We start from the raw sequence: 26,053 nt of genomic DNA on the forward strand, positions 1-26,053 counted from the left end.
TATATTTTAGGTTTCCATAGTAACCATTACCTCATTTTTGGGACTCTTACAAGAATGCACAATGTTTCTCACAGAGTTTACTTTTCCAGCAGGTCAGATAGTTGAATTCCAAATGACCACTGCAGTTTTATGTTTAGCCCAATTCCCAATCTGTCCTGTTTGTTCTGTTCCCACTTTATGACTGCTCTAAGTGAGTTGATAACTAAGCAAGAGGACTGGGGTGGAAAGTGGGGGCAACTATAGCTTAAGTGAACTTTAAGTGACTTCTTTTAATATAGAGTTGAAAACAGAAAATGGAGTCTCTCTTGCCCTATCAAAGAAAAATAAATAAGACAGGATAGAATTATTATGAATAACAGTGCAGGGATAAGCCAAGTGCTGCCTAAAGTGGAGGGAAAACTCAAACGCATATTCACACATGTTGGTGTATGACAGAAGTGACTTTTCACTTCAGTAGGGAAAGCCAAGATTACTTATGGAAAAAATGGCTTCCCCCATGGAAGATAAAACTGATACGAACTCATACTGGTACATACAAGCAAACTGCAGAGAGTTTAAAGACAAATGCCAAAAATAAAATGTGTTAGAGCCTGGGTAAAAAGCTTATTTGATGAGAAATAACAAAAGTGTAATAGGGAACTTAATACCCCACATTCACAAATAAATCAATCAGAAAAAAATTAGCAAAGGAATATCAGAGCTGAACCAAACCAGTGAATAAACGGATTTAGTAGATGCTTACCGAGTGTTCTAATCAACTACTTCACAATATACAGCCTCCTTGGCTGCACACAGGATGTTCGCTAAAGTAGAGCATATACTAATCCATAGGATGTGCTTAAGTAAATGCAAAGTACCATTAGCATACCTCAGAGAACTAGAGAAAACATTCCTAAAATTCATCTGGAAACAGAAGAGACCTAGAATAACAAAGGCAATCGTAGGCAACAAAGGTAAGACAGAAGCCATCACAATTCCTGACTCGAAATTATACTGCAGAGCTACTGTGATAAAATCAGAATGGCACTGGCAAAAAAAAAAAAAAAACCAGACCTGAGGATCAGTGGAACAGATTAGAAGATGTAGACACAACTACAAACACACTCAGCCACCTTATCTTTCACAAAGGGGTCAAACACTTTCACTAGAAAAGAGATAGTCTCTTTAATAAAAGGTGCTGAAAAAAGTGGATTTCTACATGCCGACTAAAACTAAACCCATGTTTATCACCTTGCACTAAAGTCAAAGTGGATAAAATATCTAAATATTAAAACAGAAACACTAAGTCTACTGGAAAAGAAATTTGGTAGAAATCTTGAAGACATGGGTGTAGCAAGAGAGTTCATAAACAAAAACCAGACTGCACAGAAAATACTTCAATGAATCAACAACTAGGACCTTATCTTATTAAAAAGTTTTTGTACCTCAAAATAAATCACCAACAACGTGAAAAGATAATGCACAGAGTTGGAAAAACTTTAGCCAATTGTCCCTCAGACAAAAGACTTCTGTCTAGAAAATACAAAGAATTTTTAAAAATTAAACCCATCCAAGTCAAAGATGCAATCCAAAAATGGGTCTCTGAGATGAAAACATACTTCTCAGATGAAGAAATACAAATAGCAAATAAATATATCAAAAAATGTTCAACATGATTGGTCATTCAAGAAATGCAAAATAAAAAATCATGGGGATTCCACAAAAAAAGGTGTCATCAAGAAATCAACGAAGAAATCAAGCCAAGGGGCTGGGGATTTAGCTCAGCAGCACAGCACCTGCCTGGCAAGCGCAATGTCATGAGTTCGATTCCTGGTACTGGGAAAAAAAAAAAAAAAGAAGAAGAAGAAGAAATCAACCTATAACAAATGCTAGGAGGACTGTGGGGAAAAGGAAACCTTCTCCATTATTGATAGGATAGCAGACTGGTGCAACTACTGTGGAAATCAGTGTGGAAATTCCTCAAAAAACTAGAAGTAGAGATCTTATTTGATTGAGCTATTCCCCTTCTTGGCATCGTCCCAGAAGAATTAAAAACATCATACCACAGTGATATATGTGCACCCATGTTCATAGCAGCACACTTTGTATTAGCTAAATCTTGGAAACAACCCAAATGCCCATCAACCAGGGAATAGATAAATAAAATGTGCTTTTTTTATTCAATGGAATATTACTCAGCTGTATAGGAGGATAAATGGGAGACTTTCATAAGTAAATGGATGCAACTTGAGACCATACTCATAAGTGAAGTAAGTCAGACTCATATGTATAAACACCATATGTGTCCCTGGCATAAGAAATTTAAAGAGTAAATAAGGTCTAAAATGTAGATATTGTAAAATAAGAATAAATTGTTCAAAAGGAAAAACTAACTAGGAAAAGACAGAAGGGGAAAAGGAAAAAATGCAAGTTAGTTATACCAGTAGCGTCTCTTAGTTCATTCAAAAGGGAGGTTTCTGCTAGTATCAATTAGAGAAATTTTAATGCCCATATCTTGTACTCTGAATAACTGCTTTGAAGATATTAATATGCAATGTATAAACTATTGTTATTCTCCTATTGTTACAAAATTTTGTTTTACTTGTTTCCCATTTTAAAAACTTTATTTCAAAAGTTTTTAAATATAGGCATATGGAAAAGTTCCTTGAAACACATTTTTAAAAAGTTGATCCTAAGTAAGACATATAAATTTGACTATATCAAAATTGAGAGATGTTGCCAATCAAAAATATGTTACACTAGGAGAAAAATGTTATAAAATTGGAGAAAAGTACTTGTGATACACACAACAAATAAAATACTGAGATTTTTTAAAGTTCTTCCATAAAGCAAGCGAAACATCTTAACCGATTAAATGCACCAACCTGCACATACAAACATGATCAAAAGGTATAAAGAGAATTTTCGTGGAAGAGAAAATGTAAGTGCAGTCAAAATATCAGTTGCAGTCCTGGAAACATAAGGGTCATGTCACCTTCCATGCTATCAACATAAAAAAGAAACATTCTGAGAAGAGGAGATAGACAAAATCTAAGTTTTATAAGAGACCAAAATGTTACTTAATTTTGAGTCCTACCCTCCACCTCACAGTGGTGGGGAATAGAGCCCAGGGCCATTATTTGGGGTTTTTTTCTCAAACAAAAATAAATAAAAACAATCAATATAAATTAATTGCAAAATATTTATTTAGAATGAGGAAAGAAATTACAACAAATTACAAATTTTTAAAAACTGACAATACCACAATTGCACTAAGCCAAAAAATGGAAAATAATTTAAAATTTTAATTTTGAACAGAGCCCTAAATTACTATTTGTTCCAATAATTTGGCTGCATACCTTTTTATTATTTTTCACATAACAACAATTTTGGAAATTTTTTTGGCAAATAGAATAGAAAGATAATTCCATTATTTTTCAGCTTGATTGAAACTTATCTTCAGTATTGGTAGTACAGCTCTGCAGTTTATTATTAGTAACATCATGGGGCTTTTTAACAGATATTTATCAAAGTTTGTAAACTCTTTAAAATTCATTTCATGTGAAAACCATGAAAATTGGGGATACTTAAAGTTTTCTTATTCAAGGAAAAATATTAAAGGATGATGAACTAATTTCCTGGATTATTGTCCCTCACTATGTCATGTATTTTATATTTACCAATGTTAGTATTTGAGGTCACATCAACAGGAAATATATGTGCACAGCTATATGTATCTTGTACGGACAGGAACTTATTGGACATGATGTATCAGATATACTAAGTTCTACAGCCCTATGTTAAGATGCATAAAACATGAGACTCAAAAGCACTAATGTACTTATTTGTAGAATATCCACAGATTTGCCCTACAACAAACAGGTATTCTGGTACTTTAAAAACTGTGTGTTTATAATTTTATGTGTGAATCACTGAGTATATACCTGACAAGAGAGAACTTCTGCTTACAATTTTAAGCTTCATTAGTTGGAAGAAGTTTTAACAGACACATTTCTGCATTCATACAGGACAAGTTCACATGCAGTTCAGTCTCAGGTCCACAAGCTCCGTGCCGTGTTGTGCAGGTGGATCCACCGGGTGGGCAGCAGCAGGAGTCCTGGATGGCATTCCTGCACAAACATGAGTGGCTCGTTATACACAGCAGTTACAAGATAAAGGAAGTTTTTCTGACACATATGACAATTTAGATCCTGAAAATACAGAGTACAGTCATAAGTTAGAAACAGAAAGTAAACCTCAAATACAAATGTTGCTAGGATTACCTAAGATTAAGTATAACTAGATATCCACATGATCATGCTCAATTTAACAATTAAAAAAGTCCACAAATTATAAATAACACGAGAAAACATACATGACCCACTAAAATTTCTGGGATAAGAATAAGAAAATCCCAGTGTTGGTGAGAAAATGGAGCTACAGAAATCTGTTTGCTTAGGTACATTTGCTTTTGAAAAATAGCTTAGAATTGTCTAGTAAAATTAAAATTAACTTGGAATTATCTATTTTACTAAATGAAGAATACCTACATACTTTTACAAACATTTATAGAAAAACATATATTGGAAAGTGCAGAACAACTTGATGTCACAGCTTCAAACTAGAAATGATCCAAAGATCCACCAGGGGTAAATAGAATAAATACATTATAGCACATTGACCAAAAGAATGCTCTATAACAGCAAAAAATTATATTTATATAATATATATACTGCAATATATAATATATTATACTATAATATATTATATGTAATATAATATATAGTTAATATATTGTATATTATTTATCTATGCAAAGGGGATGGGTTTGACAAACAAAATTTAGCAAACAATGAAAGTCACAAAAGGATTCAACATGATTCCAAATTAGACAAAACAACACTGTAGTTTTAAGGGATGTACAAATGTGATAAAGTTGCAAAGAAAAGATTAGAGTTGGAAGGAAGGGATAAAAGCAAAGAGAAGCATTCGATAGCCATATGAGGTGCTGCCAGTTTGAATTCTTAACCTGGGTGTTATTTAACCATGTGCTCATTTCATTATTATTTCAAGACTATAAGTTTTAGGGATTCCTGTGCAAGTGTGATATATTTTATGACTTTAAAAAGTGTAAAAATAATATGCAGGAGAGTATTAGTTATAAAATGTTTGTGAATAAGAAGGCGTATGCAATCACCAGTTGAATGAGGACAGGAATAGTAATGATACAACCCTAAACTGAAAAGAGGACCTGAATGGAATGATCACACAGAGAGATACAGTACAGAAAATGCTTGATGAGGTCCATGAAGAGACTACCAGGCAGAGAAGCCTGACTGTTCAGTAATTTCTGATAATGTGCTTTAAAATCTTAATCTTATTGCTCATTAGTTTGTTCAACAACATTATACAAGGGGAAAAAAGAGACAGCGAGATGCACAAGAAGCATTCAATTCGGCTTCTCATCCAAACAATTATAAAATAATCAACAGTTGAAAATATGACCAGAAATTTGAGGAATTTAAAAGAATTATTCTAATTTCAAATTTTTAATATGTGTAGAAGTGGTATCACAGTTAATTTTAAATTAAAATTACTGTTATCTCTTTAAAAGACATATTGAAGTATGGGGGTAAAATAATATTCTTTAAAAGCAAAGCATAAAAGCATAAAAGCAAAGCTATACAAAAGAGATAGCATTCAAAATAAAGTGAAAATGGAAAATGTGTTTAGGAACACAGATAAAATAGCCCTTACATTTTTTGATAAATGCAATGCTAAGTATACATGGATTTTATACTATTATATTTGACCATGTTTGAAAATTCTCCATAAGAAGCTGGAAATATACACATCCTTAATAGTAATTTTACCTGTTGAAATTTAACCATAAAAACACTGACATAATTGTAAAAGATATGCATATATATATATACATATATATGGCATGTATAGACATATATGTGTGTATATGCCAAGAAGTTTGGAACTAATGTAAAATGGTAGAACATAGTTGAAGACATTCAATTGCTATAAACAACAGAAATATGCATCTATATATTAACATAGTAATTTTCTGTGACTACTTAAAATGTTAAAAAAAAGGGTTACCAAAATTATTTCTCTTCATTCATGTATTACACTTGTATAGAGATATTTAGATCAGTGAAAACCGTGTCATTATATGATGAATGTGAGTGTATATATGTAAACACATGTTCATATATGCACCCACACAACAGACACCCATACATGACTGCATGTCCTTAGGGAGTTTTTGGAATAGAATGCATCCAACTGATATCAGTGGCAAGTGTTATAAGATGCCTTGTTTTTGTTTTCTTGGCTTTTATTATTTTTGTCCATTCACTCAGTCATTCATTTGACACCTAATTAGTGTCCCTGTAAAATGGTAGATGTGCCGCTCGCTATTCTAGCTACTGAGACTACATTGTTTAACCTTACCGTATATCACTGCCTTTGTGGAAATATAATCTTGAGAAACACACAATGTGCCAGATAAGTGAGAACTACAGTATGTCAGGAGGAAAAACAATAAAGAGCAGGAGGAGCGACGGCTGCACATTTCAGTGGGATGGCCAGGAAGAGCTGCACTGAGACCGGGATTCGCAGTCCAGACTTGAAGGAAGTGTGAGAAGTCAGAGCGCGGGTCTCCCAGGAAGGAGCGCGGAAGCAACACCTGCAAGGTCCTTTGCCGGAGCGAACTTCTACATCTGAGGAACAGCTTGCAAGTGGGCATGGTGGAGAGAGAGGAGAACGAGAAGAGCCATGGGGGGCGATTTCTGGGGTGGAACTGGGCCTCGCCCAAGTGGGGCCTTGCAGGACTCCGGAGATTAGCCCTCGTCCAGTGGCAGAAGACCGCTGGATATTTCTTACTGCTTTTGCAATACTGGCCATAGACATTTTTCTTTTGTAGCTGCTTCATTGTGGTTTATAAGAAATTTGTATTATTTTTACACAAAAACACTTATAAAAACATATACAGTTAACTTTATGTAATGAGGAAGTTTTATCTTCTCCATAAAGGAAAGAATTAGTTACTTATCATCTCCTTTTGTGCCTGTGCACCGGATTGTTCTCATCTGATGTGGTCCTCGAAATTCCAGGTAACAGATATCTGTCACTGAACAAATGATGAAAATACAGGCATATCCTGAAATACTCATCTAAGCAGCATTTTACAAGTGATTTTACCAACCAATTACTTGTAATCTGTAAATGATTGCATTATGCTAGTCATATATATTGTGCCTTAGCCGAACAGAGATTTACATTTTTACTGAAGTTTTTCAGTAACATGGCATGATCTCAACAAAGGAAGCATTACGTAACATGTTGGACAATATACCCAATGAGATGTCACAGCATTTGTTAAATAGCCACCTCATGGTATATGTGCCATTGTGACCCTTGCTGAGCCTTATCTAAGGCTGCTTTCCCCCTCCCTCCTACCTTCTTTCTTTCCTTCCTTCCTTCCTCCCTCCCTCCCTTCCTTCCTTCTCTCCTCCCTTCCTTCCTCCCTCGCTCTCTCCCTCCTTCCTCTTTCCTTTTTTTGTAGTTCCTCCATTCTCTCCTTTCTTTTCTCTTCCTTCTTCCTTCATGTGAATCATTCCTATTCTGATTTCTTTCTAGTTTAATTTTTTTATTGGAAAATAATTGTAATAGTAGTGATTTCTAACTTTAAAGTACTGGTATAGACAGCTTTTTTCCAAGAGTCAAGGGAGGAAAAAGGTCTGTGATTTTATCAGGTTTTAATTGAAGCATACTTTGCCATCATTTGAGTAAGTACTTCGGCGTCATTTTCATAATGATCACAACTTTGAGGGGAAACTTCTAATAACCACAGGCTGGTAATGAGAAATCATGCTGGGCTGGAGCTAAAGGATAGCTGAGATTTCCTCCACAGTGAAATACAGTCCATGAAGACAGTGGAATTAAATAGATCATCCTGTTTTAAACAGATTAAAGGAGCCGTTGATGTGAACCTGCAGTATAATGTTGAAGTTTAAAGCCCTGTTACTCTTTTATATTTCAAGAAATAGCACTATTATTAATTCTCATTAAATATGACAAAAGAAGAAATAATCTTAACTGATTTGCCTGTGTACCCTTGAACAATTATGTTTCACTGTATATACCAGAAATACTAAATAATAATGACTAAAACAAAGCTGAGATTCATTCCCTCCCAGATGAAAGAGGTTGGAGGTGGATGGCTGAGGGGTGAACAGATGCTATGCAGTCAGCAGGGGCCTCTGCTTCTCCACTCTCTGTTTCATGTTTTCAACATCTCACTTTCTTCATCAAAGTTGCCCGGTACTCCATGATGGCTGCTGCAGCTCTGAGCACCATAGCCATAGCCCATGGAAAATAAGCAGGAAAGGGAAGGAGGGCAAATGACTTCTCTTTTAAAAACATATTCACTCATTTAATCAGAGTAGTCTTCATGAAAGTTATATAGAACCCTCCCTGTGCTGCTGTTTTACTTCTGCAACTTTCATTCTATGCAGTCAATTGAAAATAAAGATTATTAAATGGAAAAAGTCTAGAGGTAAATAACTCATAAGTTTTACATGGTACATGACTCTCAGATATGTGATGAAATCTCTCACCACCCCGCTTCACAGTCTGGACAAGAGTCATCCCTTTGTCTAGCATATCTGTGCTGTATATGTTACCTGCCGCTAGTCCCTTACTGGTCATCTGGGTGATCACCTTGGCTGTCATAATATTGCAGGGCTTGTGCTAAGTGACTCTTACTTTACTTAATAACAGCACTCACAGCCTAAGAATAATAATGCTGGTAGTTCGGGGATGCTGAAAAGAAGCCTTTTGGTGAACATGTGAAACTTTGATTTAAAAAAAGGAAAATATCATACACTATGGTAAGATCTACATGACAGCAAAACTTCTATCAATGAAGTTATGAAGAAGGAAAAAGAAATTCATGCTCCTTTTGTAGTATTAACTCAAAAATTAGGATCACAACGCATAAGTTCTCAAATAAAATAGAAAAGACACTAACTTTGTCAGTAGAAGACAGGAACAGGAAGTGTGTGTTCTGACTGATGGAAGACAGGAACAGGAAGTGTGTGTACTGACTAATGGTAGAGAGGAACAGGAAGTGTGTTCTGATTGATGGAAGACAGGAACAGGAAGTGTGTTCTGACTGATGGTAGAGAGGAACAGGAAGTGTGTTCTGATTGATGGAAGGCAGGAACAGGAAGTGTGTTTTGACTGATGAAAGACAGGAACAGGAAGTGTGTTCTGACTGATGGTAGACAGGAATAGGAAGTGTGTTCTGATTGATGGTAGAGAGGAACAGGAAGTGTGTTCTGATTGATGGAAGACACGAACAAGATATGTGTTCTGATTAATTGTAGAGAGGAACAGGAAGTGAGCTCTGATTGACAGTAACTTGTACTAGAAAGTATTTATCTCATGTGCAAATTTCAGTGAAGGATCCTTAGGAACAAGTGACACCAAGCCATGTACTGCAGGTAACGGATGGTTACACATGCAGGAATAGGTTTGGGCTGAGAAACACAAATATTATAGAATTGCTGCAGGTACTGGTGAAGAAGTTTCTGCTAATTTTCTGGCAGAGTTGAAGAAGTTAATTAAAGAGAAAGAACACTGTTCAAGGCAATGATAAAACTGTGCTCTTCTGGAAGAATATGGCTGATACATTGTACAGGCATAAAAGTGTACAGGTGGCACCCAGGCATAGAGCATGGAGACAGTATTTTCCCAAATGCCTTCAATTTAAAAAGAATAACAATGAAACTCTCATCTGCTGCCAATTTCCAAATATCGGCACTTGTTACTTCTAATATCCAACCATTGGCATCATCGTGGCTCAGTGACCCCAGGTCAGCCACATCCGATAGACTCTGAGGTTTTGTCAGAAGTCAGGAGTCAGGGGTAGTCTGAGGCTACATGTCGATGCTACCTTGTCCACTGCACTTCATGTCATCAGAGAAGTGTTACATCATCCACACTGTCGTGCGAAAAGTGGAAACTATACAATAATACACTTGGAGAGAGACCATATTCACACAATATTTATTACAATATATTGTTATAGTTTTTCTATTTTATTGTTATTGTTGTTTATCTACCATTGTGTATAATTTATCAAAGAAAGTTGCTTCTTTAGAAACTTCTTTAGAGGGATATATTATATCACATATACATAAATATATATATATATATATAGGTATATACATACATATGTATAGAGATTAATGTTTTCCATGGTCTCAGGCTTCCTGTGGTCTTTGAATTTATACCCACAGAAGGAGGGGGACCATACTAGCAATAATTTCCACCTGCATCTCATTTACTATGTCTAACTACAAGAAAAAGTAGATAATACAGGCCTTACCTGGAGAAATTGCAACTTTCACAAAATATCAGACTGCTATTCATGATATTAATCATAGTTCACCCATATGTATTTTATGAGTATAGGGCATATATGTGCATCATAAATTATAAGTGCTTTTTATGGAATAATTAGTTCTCTCTTTTTTTTTTTTTTTGAGACAGGGTCTCTTTATGCAGTTCAAACTGGTCTCGTGCTTGCTTTGTAGCCCAGGCTGGTCTCAAACTCAGTTCTCAGCCTCCCGAGTGCTGGGATTACAGGTGTGTAGCACCACACCTGGCTGGAATAATTAGTTCTCATAACAACCTTCCAAGGCCAGCATGATTATTCTTGCTTCACAGAAGAAATTTCTGAGGCATTTGTACGTCAAATAACTACGTAAGTAAAACAGTAAGCCGAGGTTGTAAACTTGTTTTTCTGGTTTCAAAGTATTCACCCGTGATCATTAACACAGAGCTTGTCAAACATTTTTTGTAAAGTGTCAGATAAATTTTTTGTGTTTGTATCATAATGTCTCTATCACTGTACCAAAAATCAGCCTCAATGGCACTAAATGAATAGGCATACCTATGTTCCAGTAACAAACTGCAGACATTACTGACCCCCTCAAATGCCATTCTCCTCTCCAAGAGGGAAAACAGTCTGGATAGGCACCACACTGTTGCTTATTCTCTAAAGCATGAGTCCACATCCCAACCTCATGTTTATGAAAGAGAACCTGACTGACAGCATGCTGACAGAGGACTATGTTTAGAGACAAGGAGTTATAGTCTTAGCAACTTACCTCTAATGATATTTTTAATTTTATTCCTTTCTTTATGCCATTTTTTATCTTCCTAATAGACATTTGCTTTTTGTTTTCTTGAGAAGACTCATAATAAGATTAGTATATTAAAACCTTTGCTAATCTTGCCATTAAAAATATGTTTATTTAATGTAGTTTTCCAAATTGTTTTGACCCACAGAATTCCCCCTCAACCACCACCACAGATACATGAGTAATATTTTCGAGAACAAAAGTTTATCAGAAAAGTACAGCCAAAATTGAATTCCATCTCAATATATCTTCTCCATACTATATTGCTGCAGATATCATGATAGAGATTATTTTGTAGGCATAATAACATTTTCTAAATTCTTTAAGAGGTACAATACAAATAAAAATAAGCACCAATTTAGTGGGGAACCATTGATCTTACTTTAAAATCAGTGGATTGTCTTGGGTTCCTTTCTTTTTCTTTCCTTTATTTTTGCACCTGTGGAACTCCAGATTGAAACTATTATCCAAAAGCTTTGTCTTCTTGTATATCTTGACATAGTCAGCTTCTTGCTAGGCTATGGTAGCTTTTGACAGAGACAGTTCATCCAAGCAGGATGGATAAAAAAGTCCTTGATGCTTTAAGTGGCCTTTTGCATTCTTCCATTTCTTCATATTACTTTCCTTTCCCAAATTCACTTAGTGTAGCTCGAGGGATCAAGTTAAAATTCTAACTGTATCCTTACAGGGTTTATTACAAAAGAGATTAGACAATAGCAGCCAAATAAAATACAGGTAAGTGATTCTTCTCATTTCAAAAAAAAAAAAAAAAAAAAGCTGGACTCCTACAATGCATTGTTCTGGGCATAGTACTAAACTGTTTTAAAGCAATTGTAAATAATTATTTTGTTAAGCCATTTCTACCTAGCATTAACTATTTGGACATCCATTCTAATGGAGTATTATAACTTAATAAGTAGTATAGTAGTAAACAAATATTTAATGAGATAATTAAACTACAGAGACATAACTATTGAATATCTTTCTAAAACTCTGGAGATATCAAAGCTGCAGCCCAATTCTCAAAATAGTTTTACTCTATGCATTGAGGGGTTATATTTTCCCTCTGCTAATGGTTAGTCTTTACAGTAACTGCTTCTTATAGCAGCTGTATCAAGATTTATGTATACACAGGATGATTTGCTGTAATAGTCTTTAGAGTTGTAATCCCTTTAAGCACTCCCTTCTCTTGCAAGCATTTTCAAACATCTTGAACATGTGACCCATAAGCTTCAAGTGTAATTTAATCCTCAGTATGATAGGTTGTTCTGTCTGAGACAAGTTAAAGTATATATTGACTTTATGAGTTATTAGTACTTATTTCAATTAAAATGGTTGATCATTCTATCACCTTCAAAATTTTACTGTACCAAAACTGTGCAATTGCTTTGTAATCACAATATGCACAGGTATAGTTCTTTTTTATTATTATGTTCTACAGTTAGACTTTTTATTCTAACAAAACTTCAATCAAGCACTACCATTCAATTGAATGTTTAACTTGGCAAAATTTAATCTTATCTGTAATTAAATCACAATTAGCCTTTAACTATTTTAATTAAACATTGGTATCCTTTCCTATGATGATCTCCCCTGCAGCTTGCTTTAAATTAAATCTATTGGAAATAATAAGCAATTTATTCTGATGTAAGTCCAAGTCTCCGAGTCTCAAATTGGGACACATCAAATATTTTTTTAAACTAAGACAATTCAATTAGTTTTTATTTTTTGTCTAGCTTTTAGTACTTCTGGAAATGTTTCAAAAGAAAAAAAATCAAAATTTAATATCACTTTCTCTAATGTATCTATTCATAAAATCTCAGTAATCACTTTTTCTTAGAATAAAAGTCAATATTCTAATAAATAAAACAACACAAAATACACATGGATCTTCGTTAAGGAGAGATGAAGCTTGAATTACTCTCTACTTCTGACATTCTTTTTTGTTGGAAATCTTGTGCCATTACAGAAATAATTGGATTTATTTTACTCAAAAATAATGGAGGACTCTGATGTATATTATATATATATTCCTCCTAGAGTTTTCATGATGTTGGAAAAATGTTAAAATTTGCTTTGCTTGCAAGAAGTTTTATTTTTTTCACTTCTTTTACAACTGCTGTAGTAGCTGTACATAGTGGTATTGTAGATAGTGGTGGTAGTGGAAGATAGTGCATGTGCATATGTGCATGTTTGTGTGTTTGTGTGTGTACTGAAAACCAGATTAGTAATCCATATTCAAATAAAATGCTTGGATGAAATGTTGAATATATGTTGAGGAATGACGCCTAGGTTGTACCTGAAAGATTGCTTCTAACTGAAGTTACTATGCTTTAAATGTCACTGTTCTCTTAGGTGTACATATTGTGGCAGTATACATCCTTCTGCATTAAGACTTCAGGCTTGCTGAGAATAAGAGGTTTTCTGGATATCTCTTGCTAATCCTGGATTAAACCTAATAGCATTTTCATTACTACCCTTTTTTGAAAAAAAAAAAAAAAACTTTCATCAAAACCAATTTAATTATCTTTTCAAGGACATACAAGTGTAGCATTTCTGCATTAGAAAAGTTCACTGTTAAAAAGTAAAATTCAGCATTTTGGAATGAAAGAAGAATGAGTAAGAGAAATTGCATTCAGTTCTGATTACCTACTGTTTACAATTAAAACTTATTAAGAAGAAATACCAATTCATTATAACCAATGAATGTAGAGGGAAATATGAGCTTAACTTTATTTTATGAACATGCTGGTGATACAGAAATGAAACTGAAGAAAGTGAACAAAAAGTTAAACTGAGTCAAATGTGAAACATGAGAAGAAAGTTTTACAAAGTTCATGTTGTAATAGCACATGCTCCTGCCACCCAGTATACTTCAGTTTGTTTGTTGCCCAAGTAATATTCCAGTTACAGTTCCTGCTAGTTTTGCTTCTTAGAAATGGCTGGTCACTGTGCTGCATAGCTGGTCACTATGATGCATGTTAAAAACCAATCCCCAAGCAATAGGCTTGCTTATTGTACTTCCAGCTTGCTTATCCCGTATAAACCCTAGACCACCAGAGATCAGGGCCTGATATTCTGGGAGTGGTCCCAATCAGTGCCTTTTGGCATAAAGTAAATCTGCCTCCAAATCCTGGATGTCATTTTCGTGCTTCTGCTTGCCACCCGCATCTGGCGCGTCAGTCAAGGAGACTGATTGTGGTGACCTCTTTGGTCACTGGTTGTGGTCCTTGTGGATGGAGCAAGGACCTGTTCAGGTCCTGATGGGAAGTACACTCTCTAGATTTGAGCCCTTTCCAAGGTTTGGAGGAGTATTCTTAGCTTCCTGCTTGAGAGGCTCACATGAGACCCCCAAAGGGAGGAGGACACAGTCTGTCTGTCTGTCTGCCTACTTGCCAGCCCAATTCTGGCCAGATCCCTGGGGCACCCCGCTTAGTCTGCCAGTCCTGCTCAGATCAAGCGGAAATGGAGTCTGATCAACTCTTGTTGGTCATGACCACCCTCAAGGGAAGGAAATTGAAATGTTTAACCTCTCAATGCCTGCTGAATGAAAGTGTGAGTGGGTAGAATGGATGGCATAAGCAATAGGCTGCTCCATCTGAGCACCACGACTAGGAAGCACTGGTCGAGGTAGCTGATTGGGCCTTCACTTGGGGTTCGGTGGTGATCAACATACGGCATAATGGAGGCCTGGCATCCTCCCTAGCTAAGTTTCACCTAAGTCCCCACAAAGGGCATGGCCAGGTTGGCATCTGAATAGGCTCTCTCTGAGAGGCATCCACCTTTTTTCTGTTGTGCCATCATTTAAGTGTACAAAATACACACCTAGAAAGTCAGAGATGGGAACTAATTAGTCAAACCCACAGTTTCCTGACTGCAGGAAAAAGGGCTTTTCTGAGATTATGGAATTAAAAATGAAACCAAACTCTTCAAAGAAAAACAAAGCAAAAGAGGTCTATTCCTCCTGAGAATTCCACCTTTGCACCCTCATCAGCTACCATAGTTGCTGCCAGCACCTATACCTTCACTCCCTTTTCCTGACTTGTCTACTTCCAGCCAGTTAAACTTGTTCCAGCTAGCCATTGCCTGCATTCAGCCACAGAGGTCCTCCCTCTGAAACCTTCTGCTTCTATCCTGGTCAGAGGGCCTCATCTAACACCCACCGGAGATAACTGTCAGCAAGTCTTTCTGAGTTCCAAATTTTGAAAATTGGACTACCATTTCTGATGAATGAGCTGCCATGGCTTTTCCAAAGGTTGCCTCACCTAGAAATAACCCAGTCAAGAACTTCTCAAAGGCATCAAAAAGGGAGGCAAAAAGAGTATTGTTATGGTTTGTGTCTAGATGTTCCCCCAAAGCCTCATGCAGTCATGGGGGTGGCTAAATCTAGCATTTATGATTGACTCATTGTCTAGTGCTAGGCTTATGGATGTGAGTGTTACACCCACACCAGCGTGAGTAGCCTACATACAATATATGAGACTGTAAGAGTATTTTCTCATACTCTTGCCTTTTGCTGTTGTTGCTTTTGCTGTCTTCTGCCACCATGAACTGCTGCCCCTCTGCCCCCCAACCCCAAATTGGAACCAGCTGATTAAGGACTGAAACCTCCACAACTGTGAGCTAAATAAACTTTAATTTTGGCTGTTGGGTATTTTGTCCCAGCAATGAGAGAAAAGTAACTAAGACACCCATCTACCACTGTTACCTAGAAACCTGATTTTAAAAAGCACCTGATAACCATAAGAAAATCCAGTCTAATAGATGACTATACCTTCTAGCTATGAGTTATAAGGCTATGGAGACAGATAATAAATGCCCCCTACATCTGTGAGACACAAAGAAACCTGACTATCCAGGTCCACCTCCACCTGAACCTTTCCTCACTCTGCCAGGCCTGGATGAGTAAGACAGGTTGAGCTCTATCAAATCAAGCCCCTGAGAGCGTATGGTCATTACAAAAGTCAGGGGCAAACCTGTAACTTTACTCACTGCCTTCAAAAGTTCCATCTGTCAAAAAGTTGCCATCACTGGGTCAACTAGAATTCTTATCTCTTGCCCCTTCTGCCAGGTATAAACTTGCAGCCTGGGAGGACATCCATCAAAAATGAATTTCTTTATAATCAAGTCCCCATACCACTTCTATGAAGAGACCTGCTCTTCAAGTTAGACGTGACCATCTCCTTTGCACCAAGCCAGTCAGCTTCCCTCTTGTTTAATCCTGCCCTTTCAACTTTGACTCTTCCCTGAGAGGAAGAATGATGCCTGCATCAGCTGAAAATTACAATCTCAAAATTCTGGAAACTCTTCTCCCAGAGGTACGAGCCAAAGACTCACCTCTGGGCCTGGCCATCAACCCTGCATCTGCCTGTCCGATGGGAAGCACACAGGCATCCAGCCACACATCAGACATGTCTAGATTTAAAAGATGCCTTCCATTGCTTATGAGTTGCTCCCATAAGCCCCTTCAAGTGGAAAAATCCTGAGACAAGACACATCCCACTTGGACTCAATTGCCACAAAGGATTTTGATCTCTCCCACTATTTTTGAGGATGCTCTGCCACCAGCACCTTTTCTCTAAGACAGCCTGTTTATCTGTCCTTTCCAGCTCTGTCATGGCCCCCTGAGAAAGAAAAAGTAAGACTTCAGAACTGTAAAATGTATATAGACTGTCAAACTGTTAAAATGTACCTCTCCTGCCTGTACAGCCAGTTCAGGATCCCCAAACTGCCAATACCACTGCAACTGCCCTCCATATGCATTACCTAGTCTTCCATCTATAGCCTACTGGTACACTGCCTGGACCTAAAAATGCCTTCTTGTGCCTTTGACTGGCTCCTGTCAGACAACCCCTCTTCACCTTTAAATGGAAAGACCCAAGTTCTGGACTACTCTCTTTGGAAAAGATCACTTTGCTTCTGATTAATGATACTCAAGCTGCCTGCTGGAAAGGCACAAAAGTGCAGCTACATATCTGGCAGATACTGGTTACAAGAAAGGTACTCCACAGATTTCTTGGAGCTTCTGGTTTCTACAAAATCTGGATCCTTGAGTTCACAAAAAGAATACTTACTCAGACTATCACACCCTTGGAGATACAGTGACCTACCTATGTAAATACTTGGATCTGGTTGAAAAGGGCTGCTTCCCCCTACTTTCCTCCATGCTTTAACAGCCACTGTCCTTCTGATCAAGAAAACTGGCAAGCTCACTTTAGGCTGAGACATAACTGTCCAGGTGCCACACGCTATACTGGACCTCCTGAATAACTGTGGAATAAACCCCTGACAGATGCTGAGTATACCCTGCGTACAGATGGAAGGAGCTCTATTAGGAATGGCTGTAAAAGGCTAGAAAGCTGTGATCATCTTGGACAAAGATATTTTGGCCAAAACTCTCCTCCTGCTGCTTCCTGCTGTCATCTCAGGCTTCAGCATTTGTGTCACTGCCCTCCACTCCTTTAGAGATAGACAGACAGACTTAGTGCTCATCAATATCTACTCAGGCTGGCCAGAGGCATTCCTTACCCAAGATGAGAGGGCAACAAAAATTTGTAGAGTTCTGCTATGAAAAAATCATCCTTAGATATGGCTCACCCTTGATCACTGACAGTCACAATGAGCCTGCATTTTTAGCAGAGATAATTAAATAAAAACTACATACAGTATACAGGCCATAAGTTCTAAAATGTTGAAAAAATAAAATATAACCCTACAGAAACATCTTGTAACCAGCTCCACAAAAGTTTAGCTAAAAGATCAGCTATGCCATAGACATTCCTGCACAGGCATATAACCCAGGTGCATATTAACTACCTCTACAAGTTTCAAAAATCTAGCTTTAGATCCACAATTCCAGAGTTCTGGAGAATTTTCCTTGACTAGACAGTTCCTTTGGGACTCACTATGAAGAAATGACACACTCAAATCCCTGCTCTGGTCACTCCAGATGCTTACCAGTCCATGCATGGATGAAGTCTGAGGACACCATTCACAGAAATGCTCCATACTTATTTGCCTTGTGACAACACTAATGTTACTGCTCCTAGTAGGGCCTTGCCTCAGAAGATCACATATGATATGTCTAGCAAAGATTTGCTGCAGAAACTAAAAGAGGGGGTAATGTAGCAAACAATCCCCAGCCCCAGCCAGTATACTTTAGTTTGTTAGTTGCAAACTAACAGGTAATAGTTCTGGTTACAGTCCCTGTTAATTTGTTTCTTAGAAATGGCTGTTCACTATGATGCATACCTGGTCACTATGATGCATATTGTGAGAACCAATCTGCAATTGACAAGCCATTCTGCTGCTGTCATTCCTGCTTGTTTATCCCATAAAAGTCCTACACCTGCAGAGATCAAGGCCTGATATTTTGGGAATAATCCCAATCAGAGCTTGTGGATGTAAAATAAATCTTCCTCGAAATCCTGGTTGTCATTTTGATGTTTCTGTTTGTGGTAACAATGTCTCATATGGACTATGCAAGCTGTACATCATTAGAACCAATACTAACAAGGATGTCTGTCCAGCTTTCTGCCCAAATGCCAGCATCTGAAAGCATTTTGCTTCTGTAGTTGGAGAGATGATCAGTAACCCAAGAATAGCCAATCATGGAACATAACCCTGGGAGCAGAATTGGTCCAAGAAATGGTAAAAGAATCAAGCATAGTAAATCTGCATTTTTCTCTGCAATTTCCCTAACTGAAGGTTATGTCTTTTCATATTTTTAGGGAACTATTTGATCAAGATTCAAAATCTGCTTTTAGGTATGACTGTCTACTGAAAGGATGTCTTATTTCAACAATACAAATGGTGACAATCCTTAAGCATTGCACTGTGTGTCAGTCAGGTTCTAAATACTTTGGTAATTCATGGTTTGTATTTCTATTACCTTGGCATTCTATTGAGTACATTTCATTATCATTCTTATTTTACAAAAGAGGCAGCTGAGATACTGACAGGATTGTGCTTAAAATCACTGGACTGGACAATGAGGGAGACAGATTTTAACTCAAGCAGTCGAATCAAAGTTGTGACAGTCAAGCAGCATAAAATATCATTTTTCAGTAGGAAAGTTAAATGATCACATAGGGTACAACAGAAATAAGATACAGATAAATACCAGTAGAAGAGGATAAACTCTACTACATGTAAGGCAGACTCACTAGAGTTGGAATGCTTAGCCAGGAAATCAAGAAAAATAACATCCTGGAAAGCAAGCAAATCAGGAAATTTTAATCAAGAATTAGTTCCCCAGTGAATGAGGAAGAACACTGAATAATCACATGTCCTCTGGAGTCCTCATCTGCAAAAGGATTGGGCAACCCTCTTGCAAGAGTTATCTCAAGTCTGCTATTCTGTGAATTACACTATGTGTAGAAAAGACAAATAGTTTAGGTGGTGAGTAGAGAAGCCTGGAAAGATGGACGAAGATGACTAGACAAATGAGGTAAGGGCTGAGGGAAAGGTGGACCCAAGAGTATGGACAGAATAAAGAAAGGAAAAGGCTGCCTAGAACAAAGAAACCACAGATAAAATATAAATGACTTTTGTTGAACATTTAAAAGGGAAAGAGGAATAAAGCTAAGATTAAACACAAATTGAAGACAGAGAATGAGACAGGTAGGCTGGAAAAGATTAAAAACAAGGAAAAAGAGATCCTGCATTGTGATGAGATTGGATTTAGACAGCATCCGAAGGAGACTGGTGTGATCAGATGGAGGTGGAAACTGGATACAGCAGACAGCTTACTTAGATACACTTCTAAATTTAACTCAGTCATACAGAGCAATCATGTGGAAGAAGTGGAGTGAATTATACAAAATTTTTGCTCCCATTTAAAAATATTTTCTAAGTAAGTATGGTGGTGCTTGCCTGTAATCCAAGCTATTTTGGCAGCAGAGACAGGAGAATCATAAGTCTGAATCCAGGCTGCGCAATTTAGTAAGACTCTGTGTTGAAATAAAATTTAAACAGTCTTGAGGACATATCTCAGTGGTAGAACACTTGCCTAATGCTGGTGAGGCCCTAGGTTTATTCTTAGTTTTATCTCTCTTTCCCAATAGGTCAGTATCTGCAGGAGAAAAGAAAAGACTCTCTGCACAACTGGTAGATAATTTTAATGATCTTTAAAAGAGGGTTTAAGGCTCTGCTCTTCTAAAACATGGGTGTCAGATATTTGTATTAACAATTTTTACATCCAAAATGCCATATAAATTGCACATGAATTATGTATATTTGCATGAGGCACTTTTCCCTCACTATGAAAGACATAAGTAGCCCACCCAGTCATTCTTTTTCTGACAATCCTAAACAAACACTTCTGAAGTATGAATTTTATACAATGAATGCTCCAAATAGGCATTGCCAGCTGATCTGGAGTTGTCACTGGAGTGCAAGTTACCTTCCACTCAACTACAGTGTCCAGGCAAGTTGTGCGTTAAGTAGCTCCAAAAACTTAGAGGTGTTAATTCTATGTGTTGTTGTTAAAAAATTGAAGGAGGATGATAGGTATGAGACCCAAGCCAAAGTGACTTTTCTACCTAATAATTATTGCTAGTTTTTCTCTTATTTTTTATAGGATCCTCAATTTTTTAAAAAATTAAGCTTACTAAAACTTAAGAATATAAATTAGGTGACCTACAGAAGCTAAATATGAGGCCAAGAGTCATATTAAGGAAATTAGGAATATTATTTATTATGCATTTTGAATGATAAAAGTGAAAATCATTCAATTTATAGCTTCACCTAATAAGCATATTGGTGAACAATTTTTACAGAGTAGATTTATGAGTAGCTGTGACAGTGTGGTATTTTCCAGGGGGAGTTTCAAAATGTTTCTGTTCCATGGAAATAATTCCCCACATCTGCAACTTCTGCCTGATTTAAAATTAATAACAAACCTATTTCTTATGCCATTATATTCATTGACACCTCAAATGATGATAGAAACAGACATTTTGAATTAACATTTTTATTCTGTGAATTAACTTATGAAAGATAACTTAATAAGCTTATTTCTGTTTAAACAATATAATATCCATTTTTATAAACCAGGAAGAAAACCATATTTATGCAGTTAACCACCCTCTTCTGGGGATAAGGAATTTTGTCTATTGATTTTTTTATATATCGTTTATATGGTTTAAATTTTTAAAAAAATTTTAAGCCATTTAAACATAATGGATACAAATAACCAATATTTATTAAGCAGTTAATACTGTGACTCTTAACCAAGCTGCATGTTTAATCATTGGTGGGATTTTTTTTCCTTTCTTTCATATAGGTTTTATTAGCCCTTCTTTTTTACTTAATTAGATTTATTGGAACATTCCAGATAGACATACTGATCACATGCATCACAGGCCATTTGTACCTGTATGTGACATCTCTTGCTCTTTTTCCCATTCCCCTTCCCTCTCTTCAACCCCTCTTTTCCTCCTTATTTACAAATGTTTTGTTTTCATTTTCCCATCTATTCTTTCTTTTCCCTTCCTCCCTTTCCCCCTCTTCTCTCCCTAGTTCCCCTTCCTATTTGAACAATTTTTTCCTATCTCACAGTATCTATTATAGATTTTAGTCCTTATATACAATTTGGTATCTCACACCAGAGAAACAATGCAATATTTACATACGTGTGTTCTATTTACTGTGCTTAACAGTATTGTCTCAAGGTGCCACTATTCAACTAGAAATACCTCAAGTTTATCCTTTAAGACTGAGTAGTACTCCACTGTATAAAAAAATCACACATCGTCTTTGTCCATACATCAATTGATGGTCATTTGGGCTGTTTCCAAGATGTAGGTATTACAAACTGTGGGGTTATAATCACAGGTGTGCGTATATCACTGTGATACGATGTTTTCAATTCTTTGGGGAAGATACCAAGAAGAATAGCTGGATCAAATGGAACCACTAGTTTTGGTTTTTGAGGAATCTCCACATTATTTTCACAGTGGTTGCACCAGTCTACATTCCATTGGTGAGTTTTTAATGGTTGCTTACAGCTGGACTCAGTTGAAGAAATTCTGATTAACTCGGTATGGGTTGAATCCTGTTTTTTATTTTTATTTACTTATTTTTATTGTACTCTGGTTGAGTCTAATGAAGCTAACTTTGGAACACAGAGTTAGTTATTCTATTGACCCTCACAATAACACTTGAAAATTGGGTAATTTTAAACATCCTTTTCTCAGAACAAGTGAATAAAATATAACACTAAATCACTTTGATTTAAAAAGGCCAAGAGTTAGTCTTTACTTCTAATTCTTGAATATTCCAATTTGAATATTAAAAAACAGATTAACATCACTAGTTATCAGGTTTTTCCAGTTAGGTAATTTATGTATACACAGATCACAACTACAAATAGTAATTTAAAAAACTGAGATTATAGTGAAATAGCATAACAAATTATACTTAAAGTTTTAAATAGAAGACTCACGTTAAAAATGAAGTCTGTATTCATTTCATTTCAGTTTGCATTTCTTCTGTTTTTCTACAATAACAGAAACTCGTGGAATTTTTTTTCTTCAGTTAAAACAGATTGGTGGAAATGAACACTATGTAAAGTCTCCCTACTAATGTGCTCAATTATCTGTAAGAAGCACAATGTACATAGTATCAACTGCACATTCTGGTCATTAGTTACACTTTTGGTTTCTCACACCAAATATTAGGAAATAGGAAGAAAATGATGAGTTGAGAAGGGGAATTGAGGAGAGGGGCAATGAAGAAGGGAAAAGAGAGAAAAGAAGGAAAAATGGAAACAAAGCTTTTGTAAATAAGGAGGGGATAAGGGAATGGAGGAAAAGGAATTGAGATAAATCATGTGTGCATACGAAGCTGCTGTGAGGAAAGTGATCATTTGTATATTTACAATATACTGAATATGTCCTTCAACAACAGAAAAGAAGTGCAAAGTACAACCCAAGGGTGTGTATTTTAGTACACGGTATCTTTTCTTCCCAACACTTAAATATAATTGTTAATTTTTGGAATGTAGCCTGTGGTGGTATACAAATATCACACACATATTTTATACACCTTATATAAATAAAGCAAGAATATAAAAATGGAACATGTTAGTAATTTTTTTCCAAATTAGAAATATAATGAAAATTAGTATCTGGAGATTTAGATATGTCTTGCTTTTAGATATTGTGGTTATCTGTAAGATGACGTTCATAGAAAATTTAAATATTTCAATTACTGAAGTATTTTCTTTACTGTGATGTGCTTTTGTTTGATAATGTAACATAGATATCATCAACAATATGGACAGAATATTTTATTTCATTTTTGTATAGAATTTTCAGAACAATTAACATCCTTGAAACTTTTGGATAAAATATTTATATTAACTGCTTTTGTGCCTGAGAGTAAATGCTAGATGAACTCTCTCAGAGACACATTAGAAAACACTTCACTTTTGTCACATTAGCTATATTTTACTCAGAAAGAATTCTGACAAGCATTTTAGAGTAGTAATATTGTAAAGAAACAAGTATTACAGAAATTTTTTAAAAGTACCTATAAAATTCAAAATGATTTTTCTTCTTAGACATTCTTTAATTTTCAAGTTTTTGTCACAGCTACCTAAATGATTTTCCCCCACTTTACATACAACTAAAAGAACAGCAATTACCCTAATTGCAACTGTCAGATTGAGCTTTTACATATTCCAAAACTAGTTTAATTATCTCTAGTAACTATTTTCTAGTGTGTAGTACATAGTGTTTCAGAGCAAAATGCCACAAGCTAAGCCCTTTTTTGATAATAAGCAATTACCTCATGTATGTGCACGTGTTTTGCATATTATGTGATTATTGTACAGTCCTCCCTTGGGGTACATGGGCATTGTTTCCAACACTGCCCTTGGGCACCAAAGTATGGGGGTGCAAATTTTTTATATAAAATGGTGGAGTATTTGGATATAACATAGTCACGTCCTTCAATATTTTTTTTTTTTGTCTTTTGTCTTTTCTTCCGGTACCAGGAATTGAACTCACAACCTCGCGCTTGCCAGGCAGGCACTTTGCCACTGAAATAAACCCCCAGGCCCCCTTCAATATACTTTAAACTTTTAGATTTAATATAATATGTAGTACAAATGTAAATGCCATATAAGTAGCTGCTATACTGTATTACTTAGGGAGTTGTGATAAGGAAAAACTGTTCATATTCTGTACACACATTGTTTTCAAGTATTTACTATCTGCATTGTTGGAAGCAGAAGACAGAAGGACAATCCATAACTTCTGAAAAGTAAGACCTAGCTGGAAAATAATCAGCCTTGAAGATGAATCAAAAGTGCCAGCCCCAGTAGTCCATCCTTGCCCAACCTGCCTTTCAGAGTGGCCCCTGAGCAAGAGAACAGTGGTGGCAAATTTACCTCTGGGCAAAATTCAACAGCATCTAGAAAGTCTGCATCCTCTCTCCTATAACTTAATGGCTAGTAAAAACTATAATTTCTTAGGAGAGTAAAAACCCTGAGAAGAGGCATATGCATGGAAAGCACTAAAAATCTAAGTGCCTTAGTCCTGGCTGGAGCAGCCACATGAGCTTCGCATGACTGTAATGCAGCACCCGAGTCCCATTCCCAGACTAACACATACCAAAGCAGACATTTTGACAAAAGTCCTCTGTGATTGTTACATCTTTTATGAATTAAAACACGTTAGATTCTTTTGGTCAACATTTGCTAGCGCCAGATGGATATTTAATATCAGAAGATAGAATGCCATACCAAAATAAAGAAGTTCTACGGTGAGGGCAGAATTCTTCCAGAAGAGTTCACTTCAATTTTCCTTTCTCTACCTAAAGACTGGTTGCAGACATCTAATGGAGATACTCTTATGACATTGTTTTATCATGTTATAAAACCAATTATATTGGAGGAGTCACAATTCAAGCATTTCACTGACATAAAATACTCACGAAATATACTCAGTGGTAACAAAATACTTGGTGCAACATTTCATAGATTTAGTCTCATGAATCATTAGGTTCCCAGTGCATTATTCTCCATCATCCGCAAGGATTTCAGGGACAAATCATTTTAGGCAAAGCACTCCATACGTGCTGCTCTTGGAACTTTGCAGTATATTCTATGAAGTCTCACAGCTTAGAAAAACCTGTTTACTCTCACATCCTCAAATGTACTCAAGCTAGAGCCATCTTTCACAATTTGCTAAATGAAGCTTATAAAATGGTATATGAGGGCATGGGTAAAATTGTGTGAAGATTGAATTTTGAAAAATGATGTGCATAAAACTAAGAAAGCTGCTGTGTTGTACATGCTCCAATAACGCAAAGAGCCAGTTACATATATCAGAGTGAAACTTGAAATAATGTGATTTAAAATCACACTATTGTTTAAACATGATTGAGGGTGAGGGACTACTACAATTAGCAAGGCAAATAGAGTCCACGTAGTATTAACTCAGAGTATACTGAAGAATTTTCGAGATGAGGATTTTATGTGTGCTTACCATATATCACATAAAACTGTATTTTTGTATTTAAAGATGAGAAACCCTATGGACAAGTTAAGTAATTTGTTTAAAGTCATACAATTAATAAGCGACAGAACCAGGATTCGAAAACCAGGCTTTACTTTCTTGATATTTCCTTCTCCCTCTCACCATCTGTATATATCTAAATATCTCTCTATAGCCTTCCCTGGAGGTCTGGAGGGGGATATGGAGGGAGAGGTGGTTATTTCCAGGACTTTGTATTTTCTGTACGTTTTACTCACTGCCTGGTACAATGGAGTTTGCATAAATTTTGAGATCTACTTTTCCCAACATTTCTTTCAAATTTTCACTTTCCTATTATTTATGAAT

The 26,053-nt window shown here is 36.2% G+C and overlaps 1 protein-coding gene across 1 annotated transcript in view; it reads right to left on the bottom strand.

Moving 5' to 3' along the window:
• Positions 1-3,249: 3,249 nt before the first annotated feature.
• Positions 3,250-26,053, bottom strand: part of Adgrl3 (adhesion G protein-coupled receptor L3) — a 796,065-nt gene continuing 773,261 nt past the window's right edge. The window contains exon 26 of the mRNA XM_005392863.2: positions 3,250-4,109. Within this exon, the coding sequence (XP_005392920.1) occupies positions 4,015-4,109 (95 nt within the window). The 3' untranslated portion in view covers positions 3,250-4,014. The remainder of the gene's footprint in view (positions 4,110-26,053) is intronic.

This window comes from Chinchilla lanigera, unplaced genomic scaffold (genome assembly GCF_000276665.1).
Source record: "Chinchilla lanigera isolate Chin_1 unplaced genomic scaffold, ChiLan1.0 scaffold00046, whole genome shotgun sequence".
Classification (NCBI taxonomy): Eukaryota; Metazoa; Chordata; class Mammalia; order Rodentia; family Chinchillidae; genus Chinchilla; species Chinchilla lanigera.